General features: G+C 38.7%; 1 protein-coding gene across 2 annotated transcripts in view; it reads left to right on the forward strand.

Moving 5' to 3' along the window:
- Adamts20 (ADAM metallopeptidase with thrombospondin type 1 motif 20) overlaps nt 1-17,403 on the forward strand; it is a 134,226-nt gene that overhangs the window by 23,732 nt on the left and 93,091 nt on the right. For both annotated transcript variants that reach the window (XM_028869289.2, XM_037197414.1), the window contains exons 4-6: nt 6,462-6,700; nt 15,320-15,403; nt 16,058-16,182. In XM_028869289.2, coding sequence (XP_028725122.1) covers nt 6,462-6,700; nt 15,320-15,403; nt 16,058-16,182 — 448 coding nt within the window. The remainder of the gene's footprint in view (nt 1-6,461; nt 6,701-15,319; nt 15,404-16,057; nt 16,183-17,403) is intronic.

The following is a 17,403-nucleotide window of genomic DNA, read 5'->3' on the forward strand; positions in this document are numbered from 1 at the left end:
TACCTAGATGAGTTTAAGAGCATGATGCTTTTCAAAAAGTGATTGCCATTTAATTTCAAAAGATAAATAAAATAGTGCACAGTTAAAAATAAGAGCAATGCAGGGAGCATTTGAAGGAGAAAGGACAAGAAAAGGAGGCTAGATCCCAGAATGAGGGCAGCACAGACAAACATTGGTGGTGTACAGTTGTGATGAGTTGTGTGCACTAGGAAGCTGTTTGCTGACATTTGTAGACCCCAGAAGCTGAAAACTGGGGAAGAAAATTGTGAGAACGAGGAAGCAGTCAGACATTCAAGTAGAAATGTGGGCTTCTAATCACATTATTGTATGGTCATAATTTTAAGCAATGTACATTCCTCTAACTATTAATTTAAATGTCCTCTTTGAGTTATAACACTCTGCTATGGGGCACTGTTGCTGGCATAAATTTTAAAGATTTTATGTTCTAGTATGATACCGGTGCTGCTGTGGTTAGGGTGGGTCTAAATTGGTTTCATGGTGTAATGCGCTTCCTATTAATAAAGGACAAGAACCAGTTTTAGTCTTTGACTCGATGGAACAGAAATAGAAAGGAAAGCACTGCATAGGAGTGATGTAGTTGAACTGGCAAGTGTACTTTGGTATTTGGAGATTGAGTCTCATGTAGCCCAGGCTGGTCTCAGATTTGCTGCGTAACTGAGGATGGCCTTAAACTCCTGATCCTTCTGCCCTGTCACCCAAGTGCTGGCATTACAGATATGTGTCACTATGCTGGGTGGCAAACGTGCTTTGAGTAATGGTCATTTACGTAAGGTATTTACAGAGGTCACTTTATCATCATTAGTCATAATGCTTGGGCATGAATACTTAGAAAAGGCAATAGAATGTAGTTTTTTTTTTTAGCTTATGGAATGTTAATAAATATTATATTAGTATTTACCATTTTATTTTTAAAATTATAACAATGTAAACTTGTAATCATTTAAAGAACACTGAGACATTAAGGTAATTACTTAATCTTTTTTTTTTTTCAAGACCGGGTTGCTCTGTGTAGTTTTGATGCCTTTCCTAGAACTCACTCTGTAGTCCAGGTTGGCCTTGAACTCGCAGAGATCTGCCTGCCTCTGCCTCCAAGTGCTGGGATTAAAGGCATGTGCCACCACTGCCTGGCTATTTAATCATTTTTCTATTCGCCTCTTATGCCATATGGTTAAAGTTGTTGGGCTGTGTATTCCTATATATTTTTGGCCCATTATATGCAGTTTAAATACACAAAAGTGTACTGAATATTTTTGTAAAAAAAAATTCCAAATAATGGGATCAAGATTTAAATACCACCAGAGTTCCTACTTTTGAGTGTTGGAGGGGCTTCTTCCTGCTCAAAAGCTCAGTTCATCCTTTCTGACTACTTCATTTCTATTATTTATTCATTTTCTTGTATGTGTTCAGGATGGTAATTTATAGAGTTTTAAATCGAGTCGTTTGGGATTTTTAGCTACAGAAGTTTTTTATGTGTTAGATCAAATTTTAAAAAGTTGGAAAACTATTTCCTTAATATTCATACTGTGTGTTTAATTATTTTATCTTACTGCTTTATCTAGCATTACCAGAACGACAGAATATGAGAGTCATGGCGGCTGACATAGTGATGTAGTGGTAATCAGCTTAATGTATTTACTGAGGACTGTTCATTGTGTTCTACGTATTTGTGTGTATGAGCCAGCACAGCATAAAGGGCTGGAAGATAACTGCCACTCCCTCCCATCAACCCATCCACTTCCTGCAGCCGCTGAAGCAAACATTACTCCAATTCCTAATTTCTAATCTCTCTGACTTTTTTTTTAAGGTAGCATTGTTGTAAACATATGTCTTTCAAAACTATATGCTTAATTTTAATTTTTGCCCACATAAAAGTATGCTATGTTTAACTTTTCTCACTCACTTAGAGTGGCAAGACATGCCAATCAAACATGAATTTGTAGATTTGGATAAACTGTTCAGTTATTTTTCCATAGCTTTATATTTTCTTAGGATTATTTCAAATGGCGTATAAGTAAATGGATATGTGTGGATAGTATAGTGTTGGTGGCTAAGTATGGTGTTCTTCCATTTTTTCTTTACACCTCATTGGCACACAGCTCCTGCAGTCATTGAAAACACTCACTCTGGAGCCAGGTTTCTAGACTTGAAACCCATTGCTATGTATCAGTATTTTATTGATGATTAACAAAAAGGTACAGTACCTTTGAGTTTACATGTGGCTGTTGGCCTTTCTTATAAGATAAGGGGTATGCTTCGTTGCTTCCTTTTCAGGGTTTTTGTGTGGCGTGGTCCCAGTTCTCCAGCTTTATCATTCTTCCTTTTGTTTCTGGTATCACATTCAAGGACTCATTGCAAATCAAAAGTCATGCAAAACATCTCTACATTTCCTTCTAAGAGTTCTACAGTTTTTGCATTTCTTTTAGGTGTTTAATTGATTTTTGGTTCATTTTGTACATTGAGTGGTTTTGGTTGCCTTGCTGAGGATCAATTGGTGGTATCAGAGAGGGTGCATTTCTGGGGTCCTTAATCTATTCCTGTCATCTCTGTACATGCTGTGAAGACCTCATGTGGCTCAGTGGATGTTGCTGAGTTATGGGATTACAGTCCATGGGGTGGATGCACATCTAACTTTCATGATGGCTTTTCAAAGAAGTTAGGTCAGGGGTTGGCATCACCAACTTGAATGTTAGCCAGCCTGGTAGGTGGAATAAACTAATTTGTCACTTGGTTGAATTATTATTGAGGCACTTAAAGAGCCTATAATTTTATCCTTCATTTTGTATTTCTGTTCCCTTCTCTGGCTTGTAAGCTTTATGAGGTGCTCTGTGTGCCTCACTTCCTAAACATTCTTGATGTGTATAAAATGCTCAGTAAAAGTTTGTTTCCACTAACCTGGAAACAAATGAACAAATGTATTGACACATAAACCTTCAGCCTTTCCTGGTAGCCAGAGACTTATGTCTATCAGTTTATATGTGAACTCCTTTAGGTCAGCAATTGTCCACTGATAATCAGTGAATGAGGAACCGCAGGGGAAAGATAACAGGGTTTTCATATCTAAGGACACAGTAATACAAAAGACAGATGTTGAAGATAATGGAAACAGTGCTTAATGGCATTGTCTGCTATCCCACAGAACTCCATTCATACTTAAATGAAGTGAACCATTTCACTGATGCAGTGTGTGTGTGTGTGTGGTGATAGTGCAACAAAATCTTGTTGATTGTTGATTATTTGGTTCATAAATGACTCAGAAGTTTTCATTTCTTTTTACCTAACTCCTTTGGTCCATTTTCCTGTTGAAAATAAAACCACCCATCAATTTCAGGAAAGTGAATTGAAGATGAAAGTAGAAAAGAGGAGACTCTGAAGGAAAAAAGAAATAGCACACACAGCCATGTTGTTCATGAACCTTTTGCATTAGCACAAAAAATCAAATATTTAAATGCTGATTTTTTTACGTAGCACTTAAAAGTAGTTCCTTTCCTTAAGGGCTTACTACTTTTCTACATAAGCAAACAATGAAAATCACCAGACATGTTGTCACTATCATAAATTTTTTATCAACAGTTGATTTTCTGGTTTGAGTTGCTGCCTGTTGGAAGGTTTTTTTTTTTTTGGGGACGGGGGTTAGTACTGCTTTCACATATTGCATAATGAAAGTTTGTTTTCTTCTTTATTCTGTGAAAAGTCACCAGAGAAAATGTGACTGCTATGTAATAAGACTAAGTCCTAGCAGCGACTTAACTCATTTGCCTATTGAGAAAGACAGGAATTTCTTCATCCTTATTTCCCACTCATTGGTAAATACATATATTTGGTAAATAAAATTTTTTTTTTAATAATCAGACCCATTAAAAGAAAGCTTAGAGTCAGTGTTGCTCAAATAGCTCTGAAAATATGAGCATTGTAAATCACTTACATATAATGAAAAGTGATGCTCCTGGTGATGCCTGTAGCTTGAGTTTTTCTGCCTTGCCCACAGTCAGGACAAATCTTTATCACCCGCCAGTCCCACAGCCGCTCAGACCCAACCAAGTAAACACAGAGACTTATATTGCTTTCAAACTGTATGGCCGTGGCAGGCTTCTTGCTAACTTTTCTTATATCTTAAAGTAACCCATTTCTAGAAATCTATACCTCGCCATGTGGCTGGTGGCCCATCGGCGTCTTCACATGCTGCTGGTCATGACGGCGGCTGCAGTGTCTCTGGTCATTGCGGCGGCTGCTGCAGCGTCTCCTTCTGCCTTTCTGTCCTTTTATTTCTCCTCTCTGTTAGTCCCGCCTATCTTTCCTGCCTAGCCACGGCCGATCAGGTTTTATTTATTGACCAATCAGAGCAACTTGACATACAGACCATCCCCCAGCACAGCCAAGTGCAGACCATCTCAAACACCTGCACTCAGGCCCATGGTCCTAATCATCCTCTATACGGACCTGCTGGGTAACGCCACAAGGAACCCAAGAAGGGCTCCCACAGGACATACAAATCATCCCACAGCACTTCCCCTTTTCTTTTTTTTTAAAAAGGAAGGTTTTAACTTTTACACATCTCCAAAGCCAGCTTGGTATATTTGGGAATTTGGGCATAGCTTCTCTTAACTACTTCCTGCTGGAGGGGGGCACTGTATCTTATGGGGACACAAAGAATATTTTATGATCATGGAGTAGTCCGTGAGACCGTATCGTCTGAGCCAGTTGCCTTGAAATGATTCTGGATGTTGGATCATCTGGGCCATGGTGTCATCAGAGACCTCTCAGGTGGTCTTGGCTGGTCAAACCTGATGTATCTTAATCTGGAACAAATCCATAGCCTCTGGCTTTCTGTGAAAACAAAAGCAGAGTCTCCTTTCCAAAGTAACACATCCTTATATCCAAATTTTAAAGTCAAGATATCTTTAATATATACATATTGGTTTAACTCAACATCTTTTACGATCAAATGTTTTTCTGCAGTTAAAAATCCCAAAGACAATATAATCCAAACTCTCTGTGTGATATCCATCTTTACATGGCTTATATTTTATATTACTTTTACTTTCTCTTTAAAGACTTTATTTTTTTTTAAACTTTCTATTTCTTTATATAACTGTCTATGTTCCTTTTCCTCTCTCTTCCAAGCCTATGTACATTTTTACACACATTGTAAAGCATTTAAAGTCTTGTTCCATCTGAATCTGTCTTATTGCAAACTTATTGCTTTAAACTGTAGCCTTCTAAGCCTGAAACAGCTCTGTGGCTGCTGGCTCCGCCCCCTTCAGCTTCCCAACATGGCGGTGGTACGTTTTCCACCAGCTCTGGGAGCCATCGTGGGTCTGTGCTTTTATCCAAGCAGCGTGTAGCCCAGAAACCTTTTTTGTTTTGTAACTAGCAAAGGCTAAATCCACCACGCAGCTTAATGTGCCACTTGCAGAGGCCTCATTCCCGCCATACTGCAGGTCAAGCACACATGCCAGGAACCCGCCAGTAACTCAAACCAGCGGCTGCCGCTCATTTGAGAGAGAGAATTAGGAACTGTGGGGCGTTTACCGACGTCACCGTTCCTGGAGAACTTACCGACGTCACCACTCCGTGTGTTGAGTTCTGAATCCTCTTTACCACCACGCGAGGATTCTTCTCAGATCACACTTTATTGGAGCGCCTCTTGGTTAAGGGACTTTGTCTTTAGTATTTTTTTTTTCATAACACCGGCCTTTATCCCTGTTCATTTGTCCTTTTTCTTTAGTCCCTCTTTTTTTCTTCCCTTTTTTTCTTTAGCCCTTTTTTTCTTTAGCCCCACGTTCGGGTGCCATTTGTAACTGGAGTTTTCCTGCCTTGCCCACAGTCAGGACAAATCCCTGTCACCCGCCAGTCCCACAGCCGCTCAGACCCAACCAAGTAAACACAGAGACTTTATATTGCTTACAAACTGTATGGCCGTGGCAGGCTTCTTATTAACTATTCTTATATCTTAAATTAACCATTTCCTTTTATCTATGCCTTGCCACGTGGCTGGTGGCTTACCGGCGACTTCACATGTTTCTTGTCATGGTGGCAGCTGCAGTGTCTCTGGTCATGGCGGCGGCTGCTTCAGCGTCTCCTTCTGCCTTTCTGTCCTTTTATTTCTCCTCTCTGTTAGTCCCGCCTATCTTTCCTGCCTAGCCACGGCCGATCAGGTTTTATTTATTGACCAATCAGAGCAACTTGACATACAGACCATCCCCCAGCACAGCCAAGTGCAGACCATCTCAAACACCTGCACTCAGGCCCATGGTCCTAATCATCCTCTATACGGACCTGCTGGGTAACGCCACAAGGAACCCAAGAAGGGCTCCCACAGGACATACAAATCATCCCACAGCAGATGCCATTCAGTGCAAGGATTGTGTTGCGGCCGCTCTATTTTGTGCAATATATTAATCCCATCCAGTTTAATGACTTCAGTTTATTCTTCTTTCCAGAAAATCAAGTGAAGAAAACTGCTTTGCCCTCTCCTAATGTCAGCAACGTGACTGGAGACGTTAACATAAAGAAGGAAGGGGTGTTCGGATTGGAAGGTGAAAGGACTCAGTTACATTCCAGGAATAAACGCTTTTTATCATACCCAAGATATGTGGAAGTTATGGTTACAGCCGATGCTAAGATGGTTCATCATCACGGGCAGAATTTGCAGCACTATGTGCTGACCCTAATGTCAATTGTAAGTATCGTAATAGGGTTCTTTTCAAAGGTTTATTTTATGTTTATTATTTTGTGTGTATGCTGTGAGTGTGTTGGTGCCCTTAGAGGTCAAAAGAGGGAGATCCCCTGGGGTGGTCCTGAGTTACCTGACCTGGGTATTGAACTTGTGTCCTCTACAAGAGCAGCACGTATTCTTAAATGTTGAGCCATCCCTTCAGTCACAACTTAATAGAATTCTTACATCATCTAAAATGTCCCATTTGATATTTTTTCATATATAATTTAAAAATGTTTTTCCAAACTCTAAACATGAGCAAGTTGTGTTTTCATTAAAGCCAGAATTTCATCTGTTAATCTGGCAGCTTTTATATTTGAAAAATCTTGTCTTGCCGCCTCTCAGAGGATTTTTGAAGTGTTCATTATGTGAATAGCTTCTGCCCTCTAGTGACAGAGAATATCCTTGTGTAATTGATCTTTGAATCTGAACAGTACAACCTCCATATGTTGTCATGGATGGTAGAGGGTGTGTCTTTGACTACTATTAATATCCCCTTAATCAGAGCTTTGGCACACCATCTTTTGAGTTATAGACACACTTTGAGTGGAGCTGTCTTAGGATGTGTGGACTACAAGAGTCTTTGCTTTGGTATTAAGACTCTCTGATGAACAGTGGTGGTTTTGGTATCCAAAGGTCCAGTATCACGAAGAAACATGTCAACTCTATGCATGCATACATACACATGTGTGCACATACATCAGCTTACCTTTGTCATCTGAGTATCCCTGAATTTAGTCTTGTTTTGGAGTATTCACAAAAATCACCCCATCTCATGCTCCAGTTGTCCAGGTTTAATTGACAAAATACAGTCAGTCACTTATTTGTGCAGGTTCAGCATTATTAGGGACATACTTTATGGCTAGAAATGTCTCTGCCTGGATGGAATTGAGGCCTGTGCTATTGCAAAGACTTGTCCAAGACACGTCTGTGCGACCTTGTGTAGCTGTAAGATTTCCTGTGTCCTGCCATCACTCAGACCCAAATAAACACACAGAGGCTTATATTAATTAAGAACTGTATGGCCAATGGCCTATGGCTTAAGCTTCTTGCTAGCTAGCTCTTACAACTGAACTCAGCCCATTTCTGTTAATCTATATGTCACCATGTGTTCTGTGGCTTTTCCTGTGCCATTACATGTTGCTTCCTGGACAGTGGGATGGCATCTCCCTTGCCTCTCCTTTCCCTTCTTACTATCTCCTTTGGATTTTCCCACCTGGCCCCATCCTGCCCTGCCATAGGCCAATGTAGCTTTATTTATCAACCAGTCAGAGCAACACATATTCACAGCATACAGAAAGATATCCCAGAGCAACCTTGCCAGCTTCCTTAGGTAGAATTCCCCAGTTAATGTTACTGTGAAGATTCTAAGTTCTTCTCATTTTCCTTACCTGTGACACTTTGTCTAAAGTCTTTGAAATTATATCAGGTTAGATGTTGCCTAAATATAGTACTCCATACAAAGTGGGTGCTCAGTCAACTTACTGAAACGATGAACAAGTAGTTAAAATAGAATAATAATTTTTGTGAATACAGTACATTATGATAAAAACAGATGATCCAAAGCTAATTTCTGAAATTGTACTACACACCCATACATGAATTTGAACTGATTTTAAAAAAAAGACAGAGATTACTAATATAAGCATATACTGATGGTACTTTTTTTTTAACTTCTGAATCTAAAATAATTATGTAGCCCTGTATTTATCTTTGTGTGGGTGTGATCCATGGGCATTCTAATGAAAATTATAATATATGTAATAATTATAATGGATGTCATTTACCATGTAAAACATTGAATCATATGTAGGGAACACTGGATAAACTTAGTGATAAGAAAGTGAGATTTGGCCGGGCGGTGGTGGCGCACACCTTTAATCCCAGCACTTGGGAGGCAGAGCCAGGCGGATCTCTGTGAGTTCAAGGTCAGCCTGGGTTACCAAGTGAGTTCCAGGAAAGGCACAAAGCTACACAGAGAAATCCTGTCTCGAAAAAAAAAAAAAAACCAAAAAAACAAACCAAAAACCAGAAAGTGAGATTTGTTAAGAAGATTGTCTACAGAGAGGTACTGAAAGAAAACACTGGATTTTATAAAGATGGTGGTGTTTGAAGTGTGGTTGATAAAAGACCACTGATGGCAGATCTTTAGAAATGCTGACTAGAGAAAGCAAAGGAATGCACCAGGAACTGTGGAAGAACCATTTTCGTAATATTTCTATACTCAATAAAAGTCCTGACATCTTTATTGTATATAAAAATCAGTTAATGTTATAGGTTTTGAAGGAGCTTGGACATTTTGAAGCTTCCTGAGAGCAAGGCAGACCTTTTTTTTTTACTCCATGAAAAGACTCTTGTGTCTGATATTCCTTGAAACAACAAGCCAGGCACTTCCAAGGTTTTCAGTAGGAGGAGTACAGATTTCGGCAGGATCTGGGACCTGCATGGTGCTGTTGGCCATCCTGTGTTAAAGGTTTCATTTTAGGGTGATAGATGTGACAGGGCTGAGAAGAGGCACCACTCAAGTTGTGAGCGGAGTGGAAGAAACATGTAGGGGAGAGTTAGGCATGTGTGGGTGCCTCCCCCGCCCCAGAGGCCAAATTCAGAAGACTCTGCACACCTGGGTTTGATGTTAAGTGAAATGTAGGAAAGTCAGTATGTGTTAAGGTTCCATACATATATTTGTTGGTTTAAAAAGTTGTAAACAACATTACAAATAAAAGGAAACCTAGGAGAAGGGTGATGGACTCTCTGGATTTAACCTAAAGCTTTCTTAGGCTTAGCATTTAATGTCTCACACTTCTTGAAAACTTGAATCTTCAGCACAGTAGGACAGGTGGTCAGACCAGAGGTTATCAGATCTGGTCAATGTGTTTAATCTTTTTGAAGTCCATTTTCAAAACAGTTCTAGAGATGTAGAGAATTACTGTCTCCATTATCATCCACGGGTACCTCCAGTTGAAGAGGGATCTAGTGAGTTGTACCATCCAACCCCTCCAAGCTAGCTCTAATCCTTCCTATGCTCCCCACTTAAGTGTATAACCTCTTTTTCTTGATCATGTATATGTGTATGTGTGTGTCTGTGAGTGTGTATGTCTGTGTGTGTGTGTCCACGTGTTTGTGTGTGTCTGTGTGAGTATATCTGTGTGTGTCTGCACCTGCAAGTCCATTTTTGTGGTTTGTGTGCATATATAGTTTCAAGACTGACCGATCTACACTGGACAGCCAATAAGGGACCATGCTTTGAGAAGCTAATTTTCTTCCTCCTAGTAATCAATAGTTGCTTGTAGTTCTTAGGCTAGGGGTTGGACCCTACCAGTTTTTCCCGCTTCTCCATTAACATGTCTATTGATATTTCTGGTATTCTGGTCTTACTTATATGGCCATTTCTAGGAGAAACTGTTTCACAGCAGAATTCTTAATATTCTGGCTCTTACAATTTTTCTGTCCTTCTGCTGTGTTCTCTGAGTTGTAGGTGCAGGAGCTGTGATGTAGATGTATCCACTGGGCTGGGCAACATCTCAGCATTGTGTCCAGTTGTCGTTTTCTGTGATGGTCTCCATTTGCTGTGAAGAGAGGATTCCTTGATGAGATTTCAAAGTTGTCATGATTTCAATTTCTCCCATTCATAAGGATGGTGAACACTTTTTGAGATATTTGGTAGTGACTTTTCTTTCTATTGAGAACTCTCTGTTTGGATCCCTAGACCCCTTTTTAATTGGATCATTTGTTTCCTTGACTCTTTGTTTTGGGGTTCTTTGTATATTCTGGATATTAATATTCTGTCACATGTGTAGCTGGCAAAGATTCCTTCCCATTCTGTGGGCTTCTTCATCGTGTTTGATTGTTTCCTTAGCTATACAAAAGATGTTTAGTTGACTAGATCCCAGTTGTAGATTGTTGACCTAAATTCCTCTGTAAATGGAATCTTGTTCAGAAAGTCCCTTCCTATATCTTACATAACAGTACTTCCTATGTTTTCTTCTAGCAGTTTTAATGTTTCAGGTTTAAAACTGAGATCTCTATCCACTTGGATATAATATTTGTGCAGAATGAAAGACATGAGTCTAGTTTCATCCTTCTGGATGTGGATCCAGTTTTCCCTGTATCATTTGTTGAAGATGCAAGCTTTTCTTCAGTGTGTGTTTCCCCCCCCCCTCTTTGTCAAGTAATCAGATGGCTGTAGTTGTGGGTGCTCATTTTGGGCCTAATGTTTTATTCCATTGTTCTGCATGTTTTTGCTTTGGTACCATATTGTTTGTATTGCTGTTGCTTTATAGTATATCTTGAAGTCTGGAAGAGCAATCCCTCTAGTATTTTTTTTTCCTCAATATTGCTTTGCTTATCTGAGGTCTTTTCTAGTTCCATATAAATTGTAGGATTTTTCACCTATTTCTGTCAAGAATGTTGTTGGTATTTTGATTGGGATTGCATTAAATCTGTACATTGGTTTTTGTAGGATGGTCATTTTTACAATATTGACTCTACCAATTCGTGAAGTTGGGTTGTCTTTCTATTTTCTAAAGTGGTTTTCAATCTTTCTTCAGAAATTTGAAGTTTTCATTGTAGAGGTTTTCTTTCACCTTCTTGGTTAGGTTTATTACAAAATATTTTACGCCTTTGAAGCTATTGTAAATGGGAATGTATCTATGATATAAAATCTTATACTCTGTTAAGTTGGAAAATATAGAAGGAATAGATTAATTTATTGATTGATATAATTTATTGATAACTACCAAAGTTAAAGCAATCTAAACAGACCCACAACCAAGGAAGAGACTAATAAAAACCCTTCTAACTGAAAGAGTCTAAGCCCAGATGGGTTCACAGCAGAATTTTGCCAGACTTTCAAAGAAGGTCTACAGTCAATCCTTCTTAAGTCTTAAAAATAAGAGGAGCACTCCAAACTTGGTCTACTAACATCCAAACTTGGTAAAGACACACACACACACACACACACACACACACACACACACACTCACACCTCTCTAACCTATAGACTGATATTCTTGATAAACATAGATGCAAAGAATCATCAACAAACCAATAGTAAACTGAATACAAACACAAATCAAGACGATCATCCCTTGATTTACCCTGAAAATGAAGGATTCATTTAATATACACAAATCAGTGAAAATAATAAATCATATAAGTGGACCTAAAGATGAAAATCACGTGACCATCTCAAGAGATGCAGAAAAAGCCTTTGACCAAACCCAACATGCTCTCATGATAAAAATCATAGAGAGAATAGGGCTCGAGGGAACTTACCTCAGTATAATAATGGCTATATGACACACAGCATCATTATCCTAAATGGAGAGAAACTCAAAGCAGTCCTGTTAAAATGAGGAACCAGAAAGGATTGCCCACCATCCCTATTTTTTTCTAATATAGTGTGGGAAGCACAAGTTAGAACAATAAGGCAAGAGAGGAAAATGAAAGAGATAAAAATAAAAATGAAATCAAATTATCCCTATTTGCAGGTGATATGATTATTATATATGAGACCCCCAAAATTCTACAAGAAAGCTTCTAGACACAGTTGGCAAATTCAGCAAAGTGGCAGGATACAAAATGAACTTACAAAAATCAGTGATCTTTCTATGCACCTTAGAAGACAGCAACTACATTTTCAAACACTGCTTATTAATAATGTTTTGATTATAGTAATTTAGGAAGAGCCAAAAATAGTATTTGATTTGAAATATGTAATTCATTTAAAGAAAATTCAAAGTGATGATAAGGTTTTATGTGTGTATGTGTTAAATTTTACCTATAATTGAGAAAATAACTACATTAAGTAAATAGGTATATATATATATATATATATATATATATATATATATATATATATACACAAAATTTGACAGAAAATTATTCAATATTACCCATCCAGAACAAGCAATTTTTTCCAATACTTCAGTGAGAAATAACGAGTGCCATATAATTTATTTGTTAGAGTGCAGTATTACATTAGGAAAACAACTTAGTGGTTTCTAAGTGATCTCAAACATGCTTGGGGTTAATATTACTGATGAAGAACACAATTATGGTATAGTACAATTAATGAAATAAGAATGTTAAACAGGTAGAAATAGTACATTATTTGCTGTCCTGTATCTTTTATCCTTGAGATGACAGCATCAGGCTAAGATGGTTTTTGCATATGTATTATAAAATAACCCACAGCGATGGCAGCTAGAGCACTTTCTTTGATATGTTTACTTCTCTATTAAATGATATAGTCTGTAAGGAGCCTTAAATGTTTAGTAGATGCTAGAGAACTGTACCCTCCCTTGTATTTCAGCCATTCCCTCACACCAGATATGTGGGAGTGTGCACATCACTCCCACACATCTAGTAATACCAATTAAGGGACATTGTTAAATGGTCAGGACATTAGCCTTATTTATGGAAGCATAGTTAACATTATTAGAGGTATCTTATAGAGTAAAAATGTTCTTATACATTAACTTTATACATTTTATTTTAATCCCTTGTGTAATTTTTTTTTACTGTTGTTATTTAAGATGGAGAAAATGTCAACCACACTGCAATGAACACAAATGATACGCTTGCATACTTCATGCATGGCGCTTTTCCCTTGCTATGATTGGTGTTTTATGAAGCCTTGATTCTTTGCATGTGTTCTCTTTATGGATGGGGAATGGCATCATCTTAGATTTAAAAACAAAAAGATCTTTCTGAACAAGTAAAGAACAGTGTCCTTTTAAAATAAATTGTTTGTAGGGATCAGAATTTTATAAATAACTTTGTAATTAAGGTGGCCTCGATGTAAGCCATATGTGAATTTTTGCTATAGTGTTCTATAGGGGTTATTTTCCAAATGTTTGTAAATGACTAAGAGATAGAAATATGTTTCACATTTTGTATCAAATATGTTTTGCCTAGAATTTTTCCTAAGGATATGAAAAATATAGCTTATAACATTTTTTCTTGACTCATTTATTACAGCTATATGAAATAATATTTATTACTTTTTGAAACCTGTGAAGTAAGAAGTGTTGATGCCAGGGAGCAAACATTGTTTAAAAAGAAATGAAATACATCTTAATTAGTTCAAGAAAAACACTGATATGTGTCATGTTAAAATACAGTGCTATAGAAATGTGCAATGCTTTCACATGGCTGTGTAGAACTGGGTGGTATGCCAGAATCACATGGCATTTGGTGTAGCATTTCCTGCTGTGTGCCATGGAGTATCTGTCCTGTAACATGGTCCCCTGGTGGAGAAGACATGACTGTGCCCAACTAGTGACATGAGGTACTACAGATAATGCTTTTGTCTCATAAGTTGTGTGTATATTAGCTTTTCAATTCTCAATGAAAATACCTTTTAAACTCAACATCTCTGCAGCTGTGTGATGATTTTATCCTTTAGAACACATGTCCTTTACAGCTCTCTCCTAACATTGGTTCATTAATGCTAATCCAATATACAAGGGCATTGGGGCAGATGGGTTCAACCTGGTTGAACCTCAGGTGTGCTTGTAAATATTGAAATTAAAGTGTGTTTAAATCCAGAGCTGAACAATAAAGTAGTCACAGAGCCGGATCTAAAACCCAGGTTCCTGACCATGTAGAACTTCTCCAAGGCCAGGTCACGTGACCCCTAGGGCATCACTGAGGAAGGGAAGGAGGTACAAAAGAGCTGTGAGACAGTTTTGGCAGCAAGATGGACCTGGGAAGAACTTGAGGCCAAGTGCTGCTGTTGCACACGCTAACATGGAGGGCTGAAGCTCTACAATTAGACTCCCATATGGAGGTGGGTTCTGGAGCTTCTTAGCTCCTCACCTTCTGTAGGCCACTAGTTCTCCATTTTAGTGTCCTAATCTATACAGTGAAAACTATAATAGTTCATATCTCACAAGACTTGTGAGAATTGAATGGCCTACTGCATTTAAACTTAAATTTATATGTAGTCTTTCAATATATATATTCTCTTGCTAATTTATTGCTTATTAAGTAGGAAATCACTGTAAGGGACTTTATTGTAACATGCCATGTTCTAGGCATGAGAGCCTGCCCTGTACATATGTTTTAAAATTCTCTTGAATATCAATGGTCATTCTGGCTACTCATTGCTTTGAGTCCCAATTCAACATTGTTGCCTGGAGTTATTCAGTGACAGGTGTTTACACACCTGAGTGCAGTGAAAGGCACATGTGTCATGTATGAGCACAATGCTTATAAAGAGCAAGAGTCAAACCAAGGATTCATGTATAATTAGAATATTGAAAAGCAAACATGTAGCCGTAGACTGGTATAGGTAGCAAGGCTTAGGGCACTGGTTCTCAAGTTTAGCTTCGCATGAGGATGATTTAATCCCTGTGCATTTTCAGAGATGCTGGTGCATGTTTCAACCCTAGAGATTCTGATATAAACCAATCACATCAGGTGGGATGGAAGGGTTAGGACAGAGTCCAGGCGTTGATAAAGGTTCTCTGAGACTCTTGTGTGTAGCTGCGCTGGAGAACGGGTACTCAAGGCTAGTTCTGCTTTGCTGTGGAAGAAAGTGTCATCCCAGGCATCTCATCTTTTGGTGTCTATTTGCAGGTTGCAGCAATCTACAAGGACTCAAGCATTGGGAACCTTATAAATATAGTGATTGTGAAGTTAGTTGTCATTCACAGTGAGCAGGTAAGAAGCGGGATACAGGGAGGGCTGTGGGTTGTAGCTGGCTTTTGGTGGGACTAACTGCAGATCACAGAAGTCTAACTAGAAATGTGATCTTTTAAGACTTACTTAAAAAAATGTAATTTGAACTGGGTTTGGTAATGCCCACGGTTAATCCCAATGCTTGGAATGCAGAGGCAGGCACGTCTCTGTGAGTTTAAGGCCAGCCCGGTCTACATAGCGAATTTGATGACCCCCCCTCCGCCCCCGCATTGCACAGTTAGACCCTGTCTCAAAAAGACTCTGTGTGGTAGAAATAAAATGGAATGACAACGGTGTTGAATAGAATGAGAGAACACATATGAATCAGCAATTTAAAAAAATTGAAACTGAAAACATCCACTCATTTACCTTTATAATTGTAATGTTGAAGAATTTAAAATACATTAATTTTTTACAGTTAGATTTCTAATCCTTAATATTTGATCATTGTGCTAGATCAGTTTTTAATCACAAAGCTAAAATACACATACCGTCTTAAAGCAAAGAGTGGGGCTGATGTTACTCTTTAGAGACCTGTAAAAATGCAGTTTGATAAACTGTGATTCCTAGTAAACTTGGGAGGCAAACGGGGCTGAAACGTTTGCCATGACACTGAGTTGTTCATTACTTACGCAGGAAGGACCAGTCATCAGCTTTAATGCAGCTACCACTTTGCGCAACTTTTGCTTATGGCAACAGACTCAGAATGTTCTAGATGATGCTCACCCTTCCCACCATGACACTGCTGTTCTCATCACCAGGTATGGCTTGTGGTGACATTGTGTCCCCCAATATATTGTGCAGCCTAATAAGCTTATCTGGGGTCAGAGAACAGAGCAGCCACTAGACAGACATAGAGGCCAGAAAATGGTGGCACACACACCTTTAATCTTATCACTTGAGAGGCAGAAATCCATTTGGATCTCTGTGAGTTCAAGGCCACACTGGAAACCACCAGGCATGGTGACACACAACTTTAATCTCAGGAACTGATGGCAGGAAGCAGAAAGGTATATAAGGCGTGAGGACCAGGAACTAAGCCTTTTAAAGCTTTTAGCTTTTAGCAGCAGTTCAGCTGAGATCCATTTGGATGAGGACTCAGAGGCTTTCAGTCTTAGGAAATAAGATCAGCTGAGGAACTGGCGAGGTGAGGTTAGATGTGGCTTATTCTGTTTCTCTGATCATTCAGCATTCACCCCAATATCTGGATCCCAAGCTTTTTTTTTTTATTATTAATAAGGCCTTTTAAGATTCGTGTTACAATGGCTTTTGAAACTGTCTTGTACAGAGGGTTTCTCTATTCTGTCATGACAACTGATATCTTTTGGTTACACTGGTTCCTTTTCACGAACACATGAAAGTATTTATGAGAACTCTATTGGTCTTCTTTGACTGGAATTGTGGTACGAGTCATGCTATGATCTAAATAAAATATATTCCTTATCATTAGAAACAGAATGAGAACATTAGAAATAATACATGGAAATTGACATACATGTAAAACCGAGGGGCAGTTTTACTCATTTCCTCTATCTGTGTTTCTGTGTGTCCTCTCTCATCATCTGTGTGTCTGTCCCTGCTTTTGATTCTTAGAGATTGCCATAATCACTAGGCTTCCCTTGCTAGGAACAACTTCCACTGTTACAAAACCATTTTCTCCTTCTAAGTGCCATCACTGAGTGCTGAATCACACCTTGTCTCTGCACCACGGCACAGGGAGACGCAGTATTTGATGTTTGATTGGATGGTTTACTAATGAAATCCTTCACTTTGGGGCCAATCTCAAGGGAAAGTGAGCCTTCCAGAACCTTGAAATCAAAGTCTATTTTATCCCTTTTTAAATGAAAGCCGGATTATCTTAATTTCCCCACATCGTCTTAGTCTATGGTTCTGGCCGGAATTGTCGCTGAAATCAAGTGCAAGAGTTCACAGGAAAGGATAAAAGATAGGAGGGAGAAAGAGAAGTGGGTGAGGGCGCTGTC

This window comes from Peromyscus leucopus, chromosome 20 (assembly GCF_004664715.2).
Source record: "Peromyscus leucopus breed LL Stock chromosome 20, UCI_PerLeu_2.1, whole genome shotgun sequence".
In the NCBI taxonomy this organism is placed as follows: domain Eukaryota; kingdom Metazoa; phylum Chordata; class Mammalia; order Rodentia; family Cricetidae; genus Peromyscus; species Peromyscus leucopus.